Raw genomic sequence first — 16667 nt, forward strand, 5'->3', positions numbered from 1 at the left:
GATTCATACACGTTCTGAGATGTTTCACAGATTCATCATTTTTCTTTATCATTGCTTAGTATTCCATTGTATGTACCATAGTGTATCCATTCCTCTGTTGATGGGCACCTAGGTTGTTTCCATCTTTTTGTTACTATGAAAAATGCTGCAGTGAACATGGGTGTACATACGTCTATTTCTGTGACAGCTCTTATTTCTCTAGAATATATTCTTAGGAGTGGGATTACTGGATCATATGGTATTTCCACTTCTAGCTTTTTAAGGAAGCGCTGTATCGTTTGCCAGTGGTACCATTTTACATTCCCACCAGCAGTGCATAAGAGCTCCAGTCTTCCTGTGGCCTCTCCAACATTTGTTGTTTTCTGATTCCTGCCAGTAATGTTGGGGTGAGGCGGTACCTCATTGTGGTTTTGATTTTCATTTCTCTAATGGCTAGTGATCACAAGCATTTCCACAGGTATCTGTTAGCTCCTTGAATGTCTTCTTTGGTGAAGTGTGTGTTTATATCCTTTGCCCATTTTTTAATTGAATGGTCTTTTTGTTGTAGAGGTGTTAGATTTTCCTTAGATTTTAGAGATTAGAACTTTGTGGGATTTGTCATAGCCAAAATTTTTTTTAACAGTCTGTAGATTGTCTTTTTACTCTTTTGGTGAAGTCTTTTGATGAGCATAAGTGTTTAATTTTTAGAAGATTTCAGTTATCTAGCTTATCTTCTGGTGTTGTATATTGTTAAGTTATGGTTTGTATCGTGTTTATGCTGTGTGTTAGGGCCTCTAGTGCTGACCCTATTTTTCTTATGTGATCTTTATTGTTTCGTGTTTTATATTTAGGTCTTTGATCCATTTTGATTTAGTTTTTGTGTATGGTGTGAGATATGGATTGTTCCCCCGTTTTTGCAGATGGACCTCTACTTTTGACAGCACCATTTATTAAAAAGACTGTCTTTTCCCCATTTAGTGGACTTTGGGCCTTTGTTGAAGATCATGTGACCATAGGTGGATGGATTTACATATAGGTTCTCAGTTCTGTTCCATGGGTCAATGTATCTGTCATTGTACCAGTAACAGGCTGTTTTCACAACCATGCCTATATGATAGGTTCTGAGGTCAGGTAGTACAAATCCTTCTACTTTATGCTTCTTCTTCAACAGTACTTTTCTCATCCAGGACCTCTTCTGTTTGCATATAAAGTTAATGATTAGTTTTTCCATCTCTTTAAAGAATGCTGTTGGTATTTGGATCAGGATTGCATTGTATTTGTAGATTGCTTTGGGTAGCATTGACATTTTCACAATATTAAGTCTTCCTAGCCATGAGAATATTAAACAACACAGGAAGCATCAAAAGAAGATGGAAGGAATACACAGAGCCATTATACCAAAAAGAATTAGTCAATATTCAACCATTTCAAGAGGTAGCATATGATCAGGAACCGATGGTACTGAAGGAAGAAGTCCAAGCTGCACTGAAGACATTGACAAAAATAAAGCTCCAGCAACTGACAGAATATCAATTGCGATGTTTCAGCAAATGGATACAGCGCTGGAAGTGCTCACTCGACTATGCCAAGAAATTTGGAAGACGGCTACCTGGCTAACCAAGGGATCCATATTTATGCCTATTCCCAAGAAAGATGATCCAACCGAATGCAGAGATTATTGAACAATATCATTAATATCACACGCAAGCAAAATTTTTCTGAAGATCATTCAAAAACGGCTGCAGCAGTATATCGACAGGGAACTGCCAGAAATTGAGGCTGGATCCAGAAGAGGACGTGGAACCAGGGATATCATTGCTGACCTCAGATGGATCCTGGCTGAAAGCAGAGAATACCAGAAGAATGTTTACCTGTGTTTTATTAACTATGCAAAGACATTCAACTGTGTGGATCATAACAAATTATAAGTAACATTGCAAAGAATGGGAATTCCAGAAAACTTAATTGTGCTCATGAGGAACCTGTACATAGATCAAGAGGCAGTTGTTCAGACAGAATTAGGGGATAGTGGTTTAAAGTCAGGAGAGGTGTGCATTAGGGTTGTATCATTTCACCATACCTATTCAGTCTGTTTGCTGAGCAAATAATCCAAGAAGCTGGACTATATGAAGAAGAACAGGGCATCAGGATTGGAGGAAGACTCGTTAACAACCTGTATTATGCAGAAGACACAACCTTGCCTGCTAAAAGCAAAGAGGACTTAAAGCACTTACTGTTGAAGATAAAGACCACAGCCCTCAGTATGGATTGCACCTCAACATAAACAAAACAGAAGTCCTCACAACTGGGCCAATAAGCAGTATCATGATAAGCAGAGAAAAGATTGAAGCTGTCAAGGATTTCACTTTATTTGGATCCACAATCAACACCCATGGAAGCGGCAGTCAGGAAATTAAAAGATGCATTGCATTGGGCAAATCTGCTGCAAAGGACGTCTTTAAAGTGTTGAAGAGCAAAGATGTCACCTTGAAGACTTAAGGTGCGCCTTACCGAAGGCATGGTATTTTCAATCACATCATACGCATGCGAAAGCTGGACAATGAATAAGGAAGATGAAGAAGAATTGGCGCCTTTGAATTGTGGTGTTGGCAAAGAACGTTGAATATACCATGGTCTGCCAAAAGAATGAACAAATCTGTCTTGGAAGAAGTACAACCAGAATGGTCCTTAGAAGCAAAGATGGTGTGACTTCATCTTGCATACTTTGGACATGTTGTCAGGAAGGATCAGTCCCTGGAGAGGGACATCATGCTTGGTAAAGTACAGGGTCAGCAGAAAAGAGGGAGACCCTCAACAAGATGGATTGACACAATGGCTGCAACAAGGGGCTCAAACACAACAATCGTGAGGATGGCGCAGGAAGGACTGGGCAGTGTTTCGTTCTGTGGTACATAGGGTCTCTCTGAGTTGGAACTGACTTGATGGCACATAACAAGAACATCCATGAGAATGGTATGTTTTTCCATTTATGTACGTCTTTTTTCGTTTCTTGCAGTTGTGTTTTTAGGTTTTTTGTGTAAGTCTTTTACATCTCTGCTTAGATTTATTCCTAAGTATTTTATTTTTTTAGGGACTATTATAAATGGTATTGTTTTCCTGATTACCTTTTCATAGTTGTCTTTATTGGTGTATAGGAATCCAACAGATTTTTTTATGTTTATCATGTACCCCGCTACTCTGCTGAATCTTTATATCAGTTCCAGTAGTTTTCTTGTGGAGTCTTTTGGGTTTTCTATGTGTAGTATTGTATCATTCACAAATAGGGACAGTTTTACTTCTTCCTTACCAATTTGGATTCCCTTTCTTTTTCTTGCCTTATTGTTCTAGCTGACACTTCCAGCACAGTGTTAAACAGGAGTGGTGATAAATGGCATGCTTGTCTTGTCCTCAAGAAGAATATTTCAGCCTCTCTCTGCTAAGAATGATGTGGGCTGTTGGTTTTGTATAGATGCCCTTTATTATGTTAAAGAATTTCCCTTCTATACCCATTTTATTGAGAGTTTTTATCGGGAATGGGTGTTGGACTTTGTCGAGTGACTTCTGCATTGCTTGAAATGATTATGTGAGTCTTATCTATGTGGTGGATTATGTTGATTGATTTTCTAATGTTGAATGATCCTTACATACCTGGTATGAATCCCAGGTGGTTATGGTATATTATTTTTTTGATATGAGGCTGAATTATATTGGCTAGAATTTTGTTGAGAATTTTTGCATCTATATTCATGAGAGATGTTGGTCTGTAATTTTCTTTTTTTGTGCTGTCTTTGCCTGGTTTTGGCATCAGGGTTATGCTGGCTTTATAGAATGAATTCAGAAGTATCCCTTCCATTTCTATGTCCTGAAGCAGTTTCAGTAATAGGCTGTAAGCTCTTCTCTGAATGTTTGGTAGAATTCTCCAGTGAAGCTATCTGGACCAGGTCTTTTGTTGTTGTTGTTGGCAGTTTTTTCACTGTAACTTTTCAGTGTCTTCTCTTGTTATGGGACTGTTCAGATTTTCAACTTCAGTTTGTGTTGGTTTGGGTAGGTAGTGTGTTTCTAGAAATTTGTCCATTTCCTCTAGGTTTCCAAATTTGTTGGAGTATACTTTTTCATAGTACTGTGTTACGATCCTTTTTATTTCAGTTGGGTCTGTTGTAATGTCCCCCATTTCTTTTATTTGGGTCATTTGCATCCTCTCCTGTTTTTTTGTTTGTTTTTGTCAATTTGGCCAACAGTTTGTCGATTTTGTTGCTCCTTTCAAGGAACCAACGTTTAGTTTTGTTCTTTCTATTGTTCTGCTATTCTCTATTACATTTAGAAACTGTGGTGGCGTAGTGGTTAAGAGTTTGGCTGCTTACCAAAAGGTCAGCAGTTTGGTTTTCTATTCCTTTCTTCTGGTGGCTGTGGGTTTTTGTTTTTTTGTTTTGTTTTGTTTTGTTTTGTTTTTGCTGTTCTCTATTTGTTCAAGTTGTGTAGCTAATGTTTTGTTTTAACTGTGTGCATCTATTGCTATAAACTGACCTCTGGGCACTGCCTTTGCTGTGCCCCAAAGGTTTTGGTATGATGTGTTTTCATTCTTGTTTGATTCTAGGACTTTTGATTCTTCTATTACCCAGTGCTTTTTTCTGATTTCTTCTATTACCCAGTGGCTTTTAAGCAGGCTCTTATTCAGTTTCCATGTATTGGATTTTTTTTCCTTGGTCTTCCTGTTATTAATTTCTACTTTTACAGCATTATGTTTAGAGAAGATACTTTGTATTATCTCAGCATTTTGGATTTTGTTGAGGGTTGCTTTGTGGCCTAAGATGTGATCTAATCTGAAAAACATTCCAGAAAGTACACATAGAATGTGTACTTTGCTGCTGTTGGGTGGAGTGTTCCAATATGTCTATGTCAAGATCTTCTGTGTCTTTGTTGAGTTTCGTTCTAGATGTTCTGTCCTTTACTGATAGTGGTGTGTTGAAGTTTCGTACTATTATTGTGGAACTATCGTTTTCTCTTTTCAGGGCTTTTAGAGTTTACACACTCAATGACAGGGCTTCAAAATAAATAGATATTATGGTTATGTCTTCATGGTGGATTGTCCCTTTAATCATTATATAACATCCTCCCTTGTCTTTTGCAATGGATTTTGTTTTAAAGTGTATTTTATCTGAGATTAGTATTGCCACACCTACTCTTTTTTGGTAGCTGTTTGCTCAATAGATTCTTTCTATCATTTGATTTTTAATAAATTTATATCTTTGTTTCTGAGGTATGTCTCTTGTAGACAGCATATTGATGGATTTTTTTTTTTTTTTAGTCCATTTCGTCACTCTTTTTATGGGTACATTTAGGCCATTTACATGCAGTGTGATTATTAATAGGTATGAGTTTATTGCTGTCATTTTGCAGTGCTTTTTTTTTTTTTTCTTTTTATGGTGCTGACATTTTCTTTGTTCCTCTTATTCTCCTGTCATGAAATCCTTTTGGGGTTTTTTTCCCCATTTACTTCATTTTTGTAGATTTAGTGTTTACTGAGGCTTTTTTTCTACTTCATTTTGATGAGTAGGTTTGTTAACTTTCTTTGTGGTACCTTAAAATTTACCCTTAGTTTAAACCAGTCTTTTATTACTTGATTATGCTGTGATTTCCTCTCCCATTTGCAAGTTCTGTACCTACACCATTTATTCCCTCTTTTATTCTGACATTGTTTTCGTTTACAGGTAGGCGTCTCTATTTGTAAATTATTTGTTTCGTTTTATCCTTGAGAGTTCATTATCTAGGCTGGTGTCTGGCTGATGCTGTCTTATCTGCTAGATTCAGGTTGTTGTCTGATGTTGGTTGTCAAATCGAAGGAATCCCTTTAACAATTCTTGTAAGTTGGGTGAGGTTTTTATATATTCCCTTAATTTCTCTTTATCTGGAAATGTCCTAATTTTGCCATCATATTTTAACAAGAGTTTGGCAGGATATATTATCCTTGGTTGGCAGTTTTTTTCTTTCGAGGTTTTATATATGTCATCCCATTGCCTTCTTGCTGCATGGTTTCTGCCGAGTAGTCAGAGCTTAGTCTTATTGTTTCCCCTTTTTATGTGACTTTTCGTTTTTCTTGAGCTGCTCTCAGGATTCTTTCTTTGTCTAGGTTTTAGCGAGTGTGATTTTGATATGTTTTGGTATTTTTCTTTTGGGGTCTGTCCTGTATAGGGTTTGTTGAGCTTCTTGTATAGTCTGCTTTTCAACTTTCATGATATTAGGGGAGATTTCTGTCAGCAAATCCTCAGTGATCCTCTCTGTGTTTTTTGTTTTCTCCCGTGTCCTGGAACTCCCATCACATACAGATTTTTGCTTTTAATTGTATCTCACATCCTTCTCAGGGTTTCTTCATTTTTCTTTGTTCTTTTCTCTGATTTTTCCTCATAGTGATGTCCAAGAATTTGCCTTCAGTTTCACTGGTCCTATCTTCCATTGTTTCAGATTTGCTCCTAAACCTTCTCTGGCACTGCCCCTTTCTGGAATCTTGTTAATTTTTGGATTTCTAGTTCTTTATTTTCACATTTTGTTCCTGTATTATCCTCTTGGTTTCTTCCATTGTTTTCCTGTCTTTTCTATGATTTTGTCTTTGTTTTCCTTATTTTTGTCTGCATTTTCTTTCATCTGTTGGAGAACCCTGAATATTACCGTTATGAATTCCCAATTAGGTAGTTATGTGCCTTTTCTTCTAGCAGAAGGTCACCTAGTGTTTTAGTTTGCTCGCTCTCTGGAGCCATCCTCTCCTCTTTTTTTTTTTTAAATATGTTTTGATATTGTCTCCTGTCTCCAGGACATTCAGGAATTATTTTCTTGATCTATTTATTGTAGATTTGATTGTTTCATCCCAATTTTTTGTTTTATTTGATTATGTCTGGCCAGGCGGACGGGGTGTGTTTTGTTGCTTGCTCCCTTTTGGGCATGATTCTTATCATCTTGTCCAGGTGAGCAGGGCCAGTCACTCAACTATGGTACAGCAGGGCAGCATTGGGGGGTAGTTGGTACTGCTCAGGGGCATGGCACTCTGCATAGATAGGCAGGAGAGAAAAGAGAGGACATGATGTACAGAGCTAAACGGGTGGGTGAAAGGAGAGAAAAGCATAAAAGAAAGTAAAAAAAAAAAGGCAAAAAATGAAGTACAATTTTTTAAAAAGTAAATACGATGGCAGTACAGTAAGATTTGGCTGGGGGAGGGAGGCGGCAGGGCAGACCATGCAAGGCCATGTGCTGGTTGCTTAGCCTGTTGAGAAGCTGTGTGGGTGGCACACAGGGCTAGGTGGGCAGGAGAAGAGAAAAAAGGGATAGGGAGAAGAGGAACCAACAATCAAACAAAAATAAATAATAAAAAAGAAAATAAATAAAAATATAGGTACACCAGCCATTGGAGGCCAAGTGACTGTGGCCCGTCAGAAAGCAGTGGAGGCCTCATTCAGGGAAGAAGTGTGAGGGGTGGGAAAGTACACGTCCGTGGTTACTGGGTGCTCTGTCTCCTGCTGGGAGCTCCATGAAGTTGCCTTCTCATACTCCCTGTCTTAAGTTCTTTGGTGGTTGTAGCCCAAGATGGCAAATCTGGCCACATTAGCTGGTATGGGACCACCGCTCCTTAGCTCTCCTCGTTCTGTTCTCTGTCAGTTTCTTATTCTGTTTGATGCTTGAGTTCTGTATTCCTTCATTTGGTACTTAGGGTTCCAGGATTGATATTTTTAATAGCATGTATCAAAAACTACAATTATTTTGTGTTTTTTGTCCTTCCTCCCTACCATTGCCTCACCACCAGGGTATAAAATCACTGAGACCAGGGATTCTTATTTCACTGCTCCATCTCCAACTCCCTGAAACAGCACCTAATTACTAGTCACTTACTGTCAACCGAAGCCAGCCTGAGACAAAGTACAATTTCCCTGACCATGGATAGTCTACCAGACCAGATCTGATCTTAAATTTCTTGCTTGTTTAAAATGTCTCCCCACCAGGACTGGGAGGTACAGAATCTCATCTTCCAAACAGCTGCAGATGTCTACCTAGGTATATCTTTAGAAAAATAAACCTTAATAATAATGAGGAAGGAGCAGATAATTGCCATCGTTAACAGTTTTGGATCATCTTTTTTTACAGCAGTGTTTAGAATGCTGTAGTGAATACATGTTCTTATATGGAAATTCTTCCACCAGCCCACCCGCAGCCAGGCAGGTACCCTTTTACCTGGCAGTAGCAGCAGTTTCGTAAAGATGGGTCACATTCTCACCTTGTCCATTTTACAACTTTTGACCCACACTTTGGAAAAGAACTCATCTTTGGCCCTGGAATAGATCCAGCCGCTTCCCCTACATGCAGATAAGGAGAGCCAGCTCATCAACATGGGCTGATTAGTGGGCTTCATCATATGCCTCCACAGAATAAATATAATAGAACCCTCTCTTAGTCCTCAGATGCAGATCTCCTGGTTAGGCCAGCCGAAGTTAGAAGACTTAAGTCGGAAGGACAGAACAGGAATGAACTACATGAAAGTGAGGACAGGAGTGAGGCATGCCGTGTAAGTGTTGCGCGTGTAGTGTAAGCTACATGTGATGCTGCTTATTTTGTAGAATGACCTGGGTGTCTGATGTTTGATCTTAGAGTTAAAACTGTATCTCATGATATACTGTGCAGCACAGGATGGGAATGGAGGACATAGGCTTGTGAGGTTTTCAGCATTTAAATCCTGGTACTGCCACTTGCCAGCTGTGGGCAAAAGCTGGGCAAACTATAAAACCTGTGTCTCTCAGGTTCCTCATTTGTGAAACTGGGATAATAGTAGTGACACATAGCTAAGTAAATACTATTGTTACTATTGCATTTATTACATTTCCCTGTTATGAAATGAAATTTTGAATCAAAGGAGTCATCAGTAATTATCTTGGAGTTCAGTATCATAATTTATGTAGTCTATATAGGTCACAGTTTGAAGTATACTTTTGTTGGTTAGAAGATCTGATCTGAGAAAGAGCCAGAAGCCAGGACTCCAAATTGGACAGATTTGAGCAGCTTTCTAACTTTGACTTTCCCTTATCAGTCGAGGTCTAATGGAGGATGATGCTGAGCCCATCTTTGAAGATGTGATGATGTCATCCCGGAGTCAGTTAGAAGATATGAATGAAGAATTTGAAGACACCATGGTTATTGATCTGGTAAGGAAATTTTCAATATTTTTCTTTTGTTAAAATATGAGAGGGCTTCTGTTCTACTTCCTAGTTCATTGCTTAGTGCCTGGAGTCTTAAAAGCTTGCAAGCAGCCATTCAAGATGCAACAATTGGTCTTTACTCACCACGAGCAACAGAGGAAGATGGAGAGTCAGGAATAGGAAGATATGAAATGTGTGGCTAACTGCCTCCATGAACTGCCTCTTTTGCCATGAGACCAGAAAAACTGGATGGTGTCTGGCTACCATTACTGAACATTTTGATCAAAGATTCTGTAGAAGAATCCTGATTAAAAAGTAGAAAATGCAGAACAGAAATTTAGATTCTCATTGGCTCCAGACTTTCTGGAGCCATGGAGGCTGGATGAGCCCCTGAAACAATTGCCCTGATACAATCATTAAACCTTAAAACAAAAATATCCCCTGAAGTCTTAAGACCAAACAGTAGTTTAGCTTAACTAGTGAAAAACGTCTGCCTTGAGTGTTATGCTTTTAAGATCTACTTGGGATCAAAGTGACTACAGCAACTCGAAAGATTCGACAGGAACCTTAGGGGCAGTGAGTTTATATTAATGGAAGAGGAACAACTCAGAAAAGGAGGGTGAGAATGGTTGCACAACCTGAAGAATGTAATCAATGTCACTAAATTATACATGTAGAAACCGTTGAATTGGTGAATGTTTTGCTGTGTATACTCTCAATAATACAATAAATAATATGGGAGGGCACTGTGTGCAAGATCATTCTTATGTTCTCAAAACTCTGTGGAGTAAAGGTGAGGGGAGGAGGCAACACTGACCAACAGTGGGTAGGGCCAATGTGGATCTTGTGGGCATCTGGTTGTGTTTGGGTTTTTCAAGCCTGCTTTTAAAACAGTCATATTTTGAATTCTGGCAATAATGGAAACTGGTTCCTTCTTATTACCTTCTTAAGAAGGCTCTCACACCAAATCTGTCTTTTAGCATGTGCATTTGGCCTCTTGTACTGGCAGTTGGAGTCTGACAATATCTACTGTGCTATAACATAATAACCAAATGCACTATATGGACCTTACTCTGTTCAGTGTAAAAAATCATCCGTGAAATACGGAATTTTAAATATGGACCAGGTGGCAGGCAGTCAAGAAATGAAATGACACATTGCATTGGGCAGATCTGCCAAAGACCTCTTTCAAGTTTTAAAAGTAAAGATGTCAGTTTGATGACCAAAGCCTGACCCAAGCCATGGTCTTTTCAGTTGCCTCATATGCATGTGAAAGTTGGATAATGAAAAAGGAAGACAGAAGAACTGATGTGTTTGAATTGCAGTGTTGGCAGCATATTGAATATACTGTGGACTGCCAAAAGAACAAACGAGTCAATCTTAGAATACAAATAGAATATTCCTTAGAAGCAAGATGGCGAGACTTTGACTTGCTTCAACTCAATTACTTTGGACATGTCATCAGTAAAGACCACCCACTAGAAAAAAATATGGTTGCCAAAGTAGAGGGCCAATGAAGATGAGGGAAACCTCCAATGAGATGGATTGAGACAACAGTGGACTCAAACATAGAAACAATCAGGAAGAGTGCCCAGGACCAGGCAGCGTTTTGTTCTGTTACACAGGAGGTCGTCATGCCCTGGAGCCAGCTCAACAGCAACTAACAATAGATGATATTAAGAAATTATTTTGTCAGGAATAGTAATGGCATGGTGGTTATGTTTGTAAAGTTAAAATACGTATTTAAGTAGGTATAAGTGAAATGACATGGAAAAGATGAAACACTGAGGTGGCTCAATGAAGCAAGACTGCCTAGTTGTTTGACAATAATTATTGACAGTAAGCTGGGTAATGGGAGCTCATCATACTTTTTCTGCTTTGTATGCTTTAAATTTTCCATCAGGAAAAGATTTTGTAAGAAATGTAAATGAGATCATATCTTGTGATTCCAGTCCATAACCTCCCTTCTTCACCTTCCCCCTTTTCCCCTACTGGCAGCTTTTCACCCATCTGAATTCCCTGAGGATTGCCACCTTGTGTTTGATCATTTTATAGCTGTTCCATGACTTAAAGTGAAAAATATGTCTCTAGGTCCAGATATTATTTATATGCATTTACATGTTTAATTTATTCAGTATATTTTCAATGTTTCTTTTATCTAAATGGTAAAAACCAAAAGCGCTGTTAAAATTTTAATTATGTTCCTTATATAAAAGACAAATTCTTTTCTTTCCTTTCAAAATTGGTCCTTAACACTTCTTTGTATTTATGATACTGTCATTGTCTTCATTCACTAACTGACTTCTCTCTTCAGCCCCCTTCAAGAAATCGGCGAGAGCGAGCTGAACTGAGGCCAGACTTCTTTGACTCTGCAGCTATCATAGAAGACGATTCAGTAAGTGTTAACTTACTGCTTTTCATTTGTGGTTTCTGAGTTGTGTTTATGCCTGAAATTAATGATCGTTTCTCATTATTTTCCTAGGGATTTGGAATGCCTATGTTCTGAAGTCTGAAGAAATTTTACAAATCTGGAACTCTATTATTTAGAGCTAGAGGCCTATATACTGTGATAGCTTGTATGGGGAAAAAACACTTTTGATGTGATCTGATTTGTTTTTTAATCAAATGATTGAGGTCAATCCCTTTTTGCAGTGACAGAGAAGAGGAGCATGTATATTACCCAAGGGAATTCTGGCAAATGTCACCCCAGAAAGACTGACCTGAAAAATCATTTGTGTCCTAACATTGGACTTATCCCAAATACAGATGAGTGTTTTTCTGGAGGGAGGAAGAAATTTTAAATTTTTAAAAACAGCTGTCAAGATAAAAACACTGTTATACACCTGTTTTATGAAAACTCAGCATTGAGTAAAAAAAAAAAAAAAAAAAAATATTTTTAACTTTATTTTCCTGGTTGTACAATTTAAAAACCGTTTTAACATTTTTGCCTTTTTATGTTTTAAGAGCTAATCATTTTTATTAAACGTACGAGTAAACAGCTCATCTTAATTGCTGAAGAGTGTTTTGGAGCTCAGTGGATCTGGTTGACCTTGTGGAGCACAGAAGTATGGAGAAGCAGAACATTGGAAAAGCAAAGATGAAATTCTGACACAATGCATCTCTGCCAAAAACCACAAACCCTCTGTGGATATGGATATAATTGCCAGATTTTATATACTCTTGAATAAAAAGGTTTATTTTTATTTATAATGGGGCATAAAATAAGAAATGTCCATGCAGCCATTTTTCCAACAGATGCTGTACACCATTCGTTTTATATAGAATAGGGAGATTCAAATACAGTACATTTTCTATTGGTATTTGTTCTGTGCGTTTTTAGCAACTTCTACCAGCAAATAAAGTATTCTCAGTGAAACAAATGGCTCTCAAGTGATCGGTTTGCTGTTTTTATCACTTATTTCATGCCCTGCCAAATTCAAATGACACAGACTTCCGTCTTCTTGAGAAGATAATCATGAAGAAACCCTAGTCACTTTGCCATTCAAAAGTGATTTTAAGTGTAACATAAATGTGTCTACTTCCCATGCACTTAATACCCTTACGCGCTAATTTTGTGAATTAATTTTACCAATTATAGAAGTATGTGCTGCATAGAAGTCTGTGCTTAGAGGGTGAAGTTTTTAAGCTTACCTTGAATACAGCAACATCTCAGTGTTAAATGTGCATATTAAGAATAATTCTTTTGGGGAGAGAAATTACGAATCTTCAGGACAGTCTTCAATGGTTTAGAGTTACATTCTCTTTTTAGAGTTTTATGACTTGCTGCTAATTGTTTTTAAAAGCCCACTTAGTTTCTTCCTTTCTGATTTTTAAAGTAAGCCTCGGAGTTTCCAAACCAATCCATCCACAGCTGTTTCTGGGCTGGTTTTTAAAGTAGCTGCAACAGAATCATGAGGCTTTCTCTTTTTACCAAAAACGAAAAGCATTTAAAAAAAAAAATCTATACACTCAATGATTAACCTTTTGTGAGGGAAAACAAAATTGATGGTTTCAGTCATCCTTTAGTAAAACAGACGACAAAACAGATTTTTTGTCAACATTTGTACAGTTCTGGAAAAACTTGGTCAACAAAAAAATTTCCTAAATCAGCAATTTTTAGAGGGGCTGTGGTGTCACTAGCTTCCAGAAATATGGACTTCACTGGAAGAGAAGGGTCAGGAATGACTGGACTTCCCATCATGTAGCCCTGCGTGTGGTTCTGGCCAGGGAACAAGTCATCCAGTCTCCTGGCACATCCACAGACTAGTCTTGACAGTCCCGTATGGAAAACAAATGCTGACTTTAGAATTGTAGACTACAGTGCAACAAAGAAAGGCTCAATATCTACTCCAATGGGTTTCCAGTTCAGTTTGAGTCAATCGAATTTTTGTATTTTCAGTGTCTCCTTGATTGGTTTTGCTAGTAATTCTGTAAATTGTACATTTGCAATACGAGGTTTTTTTTTCCTTTTGTACAATTTGAAACTGATGCTTCACCTTTCCTTTAATAAACTATTCCAAATCAGGCTTGTGCAGTCATCCTGTTGTTCCTACAGGTAAAGCTTTAGAGGCGATTTTCTGTCCTGCTGCTCTTGGGAGCGTTTGCTTCTTCAGATAATGTTAAATGATGGTAAGATTACTATATCAGCAAGGATTTTGTTTAAGAAAGCAGAAATGTAGAACTAGGTTGCCAATTTTCTTTCATTTCCTTGGATTTCCCTAGAGACAGTGAGAGTAGGTAGGCTGAGTTGTCTGAAGGGCTTCGAACTGATTCGTTCCAGTTGAAACTACTGCTGAGAATTTGCATTTCCACCCCAGATGTACTGAATCAGAGTCTACATTTAACAAGATCGCCAGGTGATTCTTATGTATAATAAAATTTGAGAAACACTGCTCTACTTGTGGGTCTCAGAACTGATCCCTAACCAGCTGTATTAGCATTGCCTGGGAGCTTGTTAGAAATGCAGGGTCTCAGAAGGGGTTCGAATCAGTTCAAAGCCCTAGTCATCTGTGGATGAAGTGTCTCTTGCAGGCTGAGTTTAGGATGAGGCATTCAGGGAATAGCCACTGGCCTGTAGACTGGGTTCTTCTGCCCAGCTGTTGCCCCCTAAGAATGGCCCTTTGAAGACCACCTGGATTCTACATAGCTGCAGAAACAAGAGTTTCTCTTACCATTGGTGCCAACCCTCACTCTTTAAAAAAAGTCACACCCTATGCACCATAGGGCCTGGCAATGTTCTTAAGGATGAAAACCAAACGCATTGCCGCTGTCCAGTCGATTCTAACTCATAACAACCCTAAGGGCAGAATAGAACTGCCCTGTAGAATTTCCAAGGAGCACCTGGTGGATTCAAACTGCCGACCTTTTGGCTAGCAGCTGTAGCATTTTAACCACTATGCCACCAGGGTTTCCTTTTTTAGGATAAGCTCCTTAAATGGCCTAAAATGGCAGAAAAGACTGGGGTGTGGCTGATAAATTAGGGAGGGAATTCACAGCCAAGGAGGGAAGATGATGAGATCTGTCTCTGTGACAGCTCATCTTGAAGGTTATTATTAGTTTATGAGATTAGACCATGGCTTTACGCAGGTGTGACTCTCCCCTGGGACAGGTTGCATACCTCCCAGGTGTGACCTGACTCCCTCCTGCTCACACATAGTCCATCAAGCAGGCTCTTCATGGGAAGCAAAAGCCTCTCGGACCAAACTTAGTAAGCTTCCATCCCTCTCCGAGTGCAGTGCTATGTGGGAGTGTATCAGGAATCGGTTTTTGGAAGGTAAGCTTTCTGTTCCCGAGGGCACATAAAAAGTTTCACCACCTGGGACGGTAGGAGCGTGGTCAGAACCTAAGTACTGCAGCTGCCAGTCTGCCTGGAAGTGTTGGCTGGACTCTGCAGAGGCTCCCAGATCGAGGCCTTGCCCATCCAACTGGCTGCTGCTCCAACTTGGAATAGTGGGGATCCCATGATGACATCAGGGGCACAAGAGTATGAGGACCAGCAGTTATTACTTAGAAAACAAAAGCCACAGGAGAACATAAAATATTCACATCTGTCAAACCGGGGAAGGCTCAGCTGGTTCAACAAACTCCATCAGTAGTGGTCTTGCCTCTGTGTGGATACGTGACCTTCACAGGCTTTGCCAGCTGGGTAGACCACCTCTGCAGCCCCAGGAGGAAGCACGTTACAGTCAGTGCATTCCGAGGCAGAGAACTGGGCTAGGGAGACCAAAACAGGATCAGAAGTAAGCTGGAAAATTTTTTTTGCAGCACAGTTTCTAACAAGCACTGGAAGACTACAGTGTGGATATTCTCTCTGTTACTCTTAACAACAAAAAAAGATGACTGCCTGGCCATCCCCTGGCACTGTTGTGTAGGGTATTTCATGTTTGAGGTAGGAGAGCTCTTCAAATTTAGTAGCTCTCTGGGTTTAGAAACAACTCCGGTGGAGCAGATCACTACCTCTCTTCTACTCTTACCCCAGCCCTTAGGAGTTCATCCCACTGCCTCACCAGTTGAGTGGCAGTATTCTAGACTGGAGAGAGCACAGGCCTGGGAGTCAGACAAGCCTGTCTAGGTTTAAATTCGTTTCACCACTCAATGGCTCTACAGTTCAGGACAAATTGGTTAAGTTACTTAACTCAGGGGTAGTGCCCTCTACCTCTACTACAATGCTCACCACATACTTGCTCAGTCTAAAGCCAGACATTTGCCAGCTCTCTGCTCCACTAACCCGAGTCTCTCTGGTTACAAAATTCAACACTTTTCTTTTTCCCCTTTAAGGGCAGAACACTTACGAAAGGCATTTCTGCACAGCAGTTGATGTGAATACTCACTGCCACATTCTCAAGGCATTCTGTCGTCTGTGGAGGCTGGTCTGCTTGACAAAGCTTCCAAGGTCTTGCAGCTTCATGTCTCCTTGGTCAGGTGGGTTTCTGGATGAGACTTTCCCCACCATCCCTGCTTCAAGAGTTGCTAGGAGCGTTCCCAGGCTGGGTTTCCTCTCCCTCCTACAAGCCCTCCTTAGCAACCAGATTTCACAACCTGGTTAAATCCTTCTTGAGCCCCTTGCTCAAAAAATCAAGAGCTTGTGTCTACCATTTTTATATGGACCATAGGGCAGAGTCATCTCAAGACAGGGTCCAAATCCTAGCTTGGCAGACCTCAGATATTAGATTGGTCAGGCAGTGTTAAGCTGTTCAGCCACAAGCTGATCAACCTGAATGATTCTTTTACAAGAGACCTCTAAAAGCCCAGGAGTCCACCACACTACCCTTCCCCAGTTTCCAGTGGCTTACAGCCTTCGTAATGGTTCTGTTCAGGTGCCAAAAGGAGTACAAAAGAACCTCTGGCCCACCAGAAGCTCCTCACCTAGTTGGGAAGACAAAAATGTGTTTAAATTAAAAAAAAAAAAAAAAGCCCTACCCAACAAGGAAATGCACAATAAGGTACTTAAAATACCTGCTATAAGAATAACCAGTTTGAGCTAAGGAGTTGGGATGAACTAAGCAAGAAGTCAGG

General features: G+C 39.5%; 1 protein-coding gene across 5 annotated transcripts in view; it reads left to right on the plus strand.

Annotated features, from left to right (window-relative positions):
• Positions 1-13678, plus strand: part of STAG1 (STAG1 cohesin complex component) — a 519923-nt gene extending 506245 nt beyond the window's left edge. For 4 of the 5 annotated variants that reach the window (XM_064277281.1, XM_023538818.2, XM_064277282.1 and 1 more), the window contains 4 exons: positions 8414-8524; positions 9044-9158; positions 11467-11547; positions 11635-13678. In XM_064277281.1, coding sequence (XP_064133351.1) covers positions 8414-8524; positions 9044-9158; positions 11467-11547; positions 11635-11658 — 331 coding nt within the window. In that variant the 3' untranslated portion in view covers positions 11659-13678. The remainder of the gene's footprint in view (positions 1-8413; positions 8525-9043; positions 9159-11466; positions 11548-11634) is intronic. The other variant, XM_023538819.2, reaches the window with a different exon arrangement.
• The last annotated feature ends 2989 nt before the right edge of the window (positions 13679-16667 follow it).

This window comes from Loxodonta africana, chromosome 26 (genome assembly GCF_030014295.1).
Source record: "Loxodonta africana isolate mLoxAfr1 chromosome 26, mLoxAfr1.hap2, whole genome shotgun sequence".
Taxonomy (NCBI): domain Eukaryota; kingdom Metazoa; phylum Chordata; class Mammalia; order Proboscidea; family Elephantidae; genus Loxodonta; species Loxodonta africana.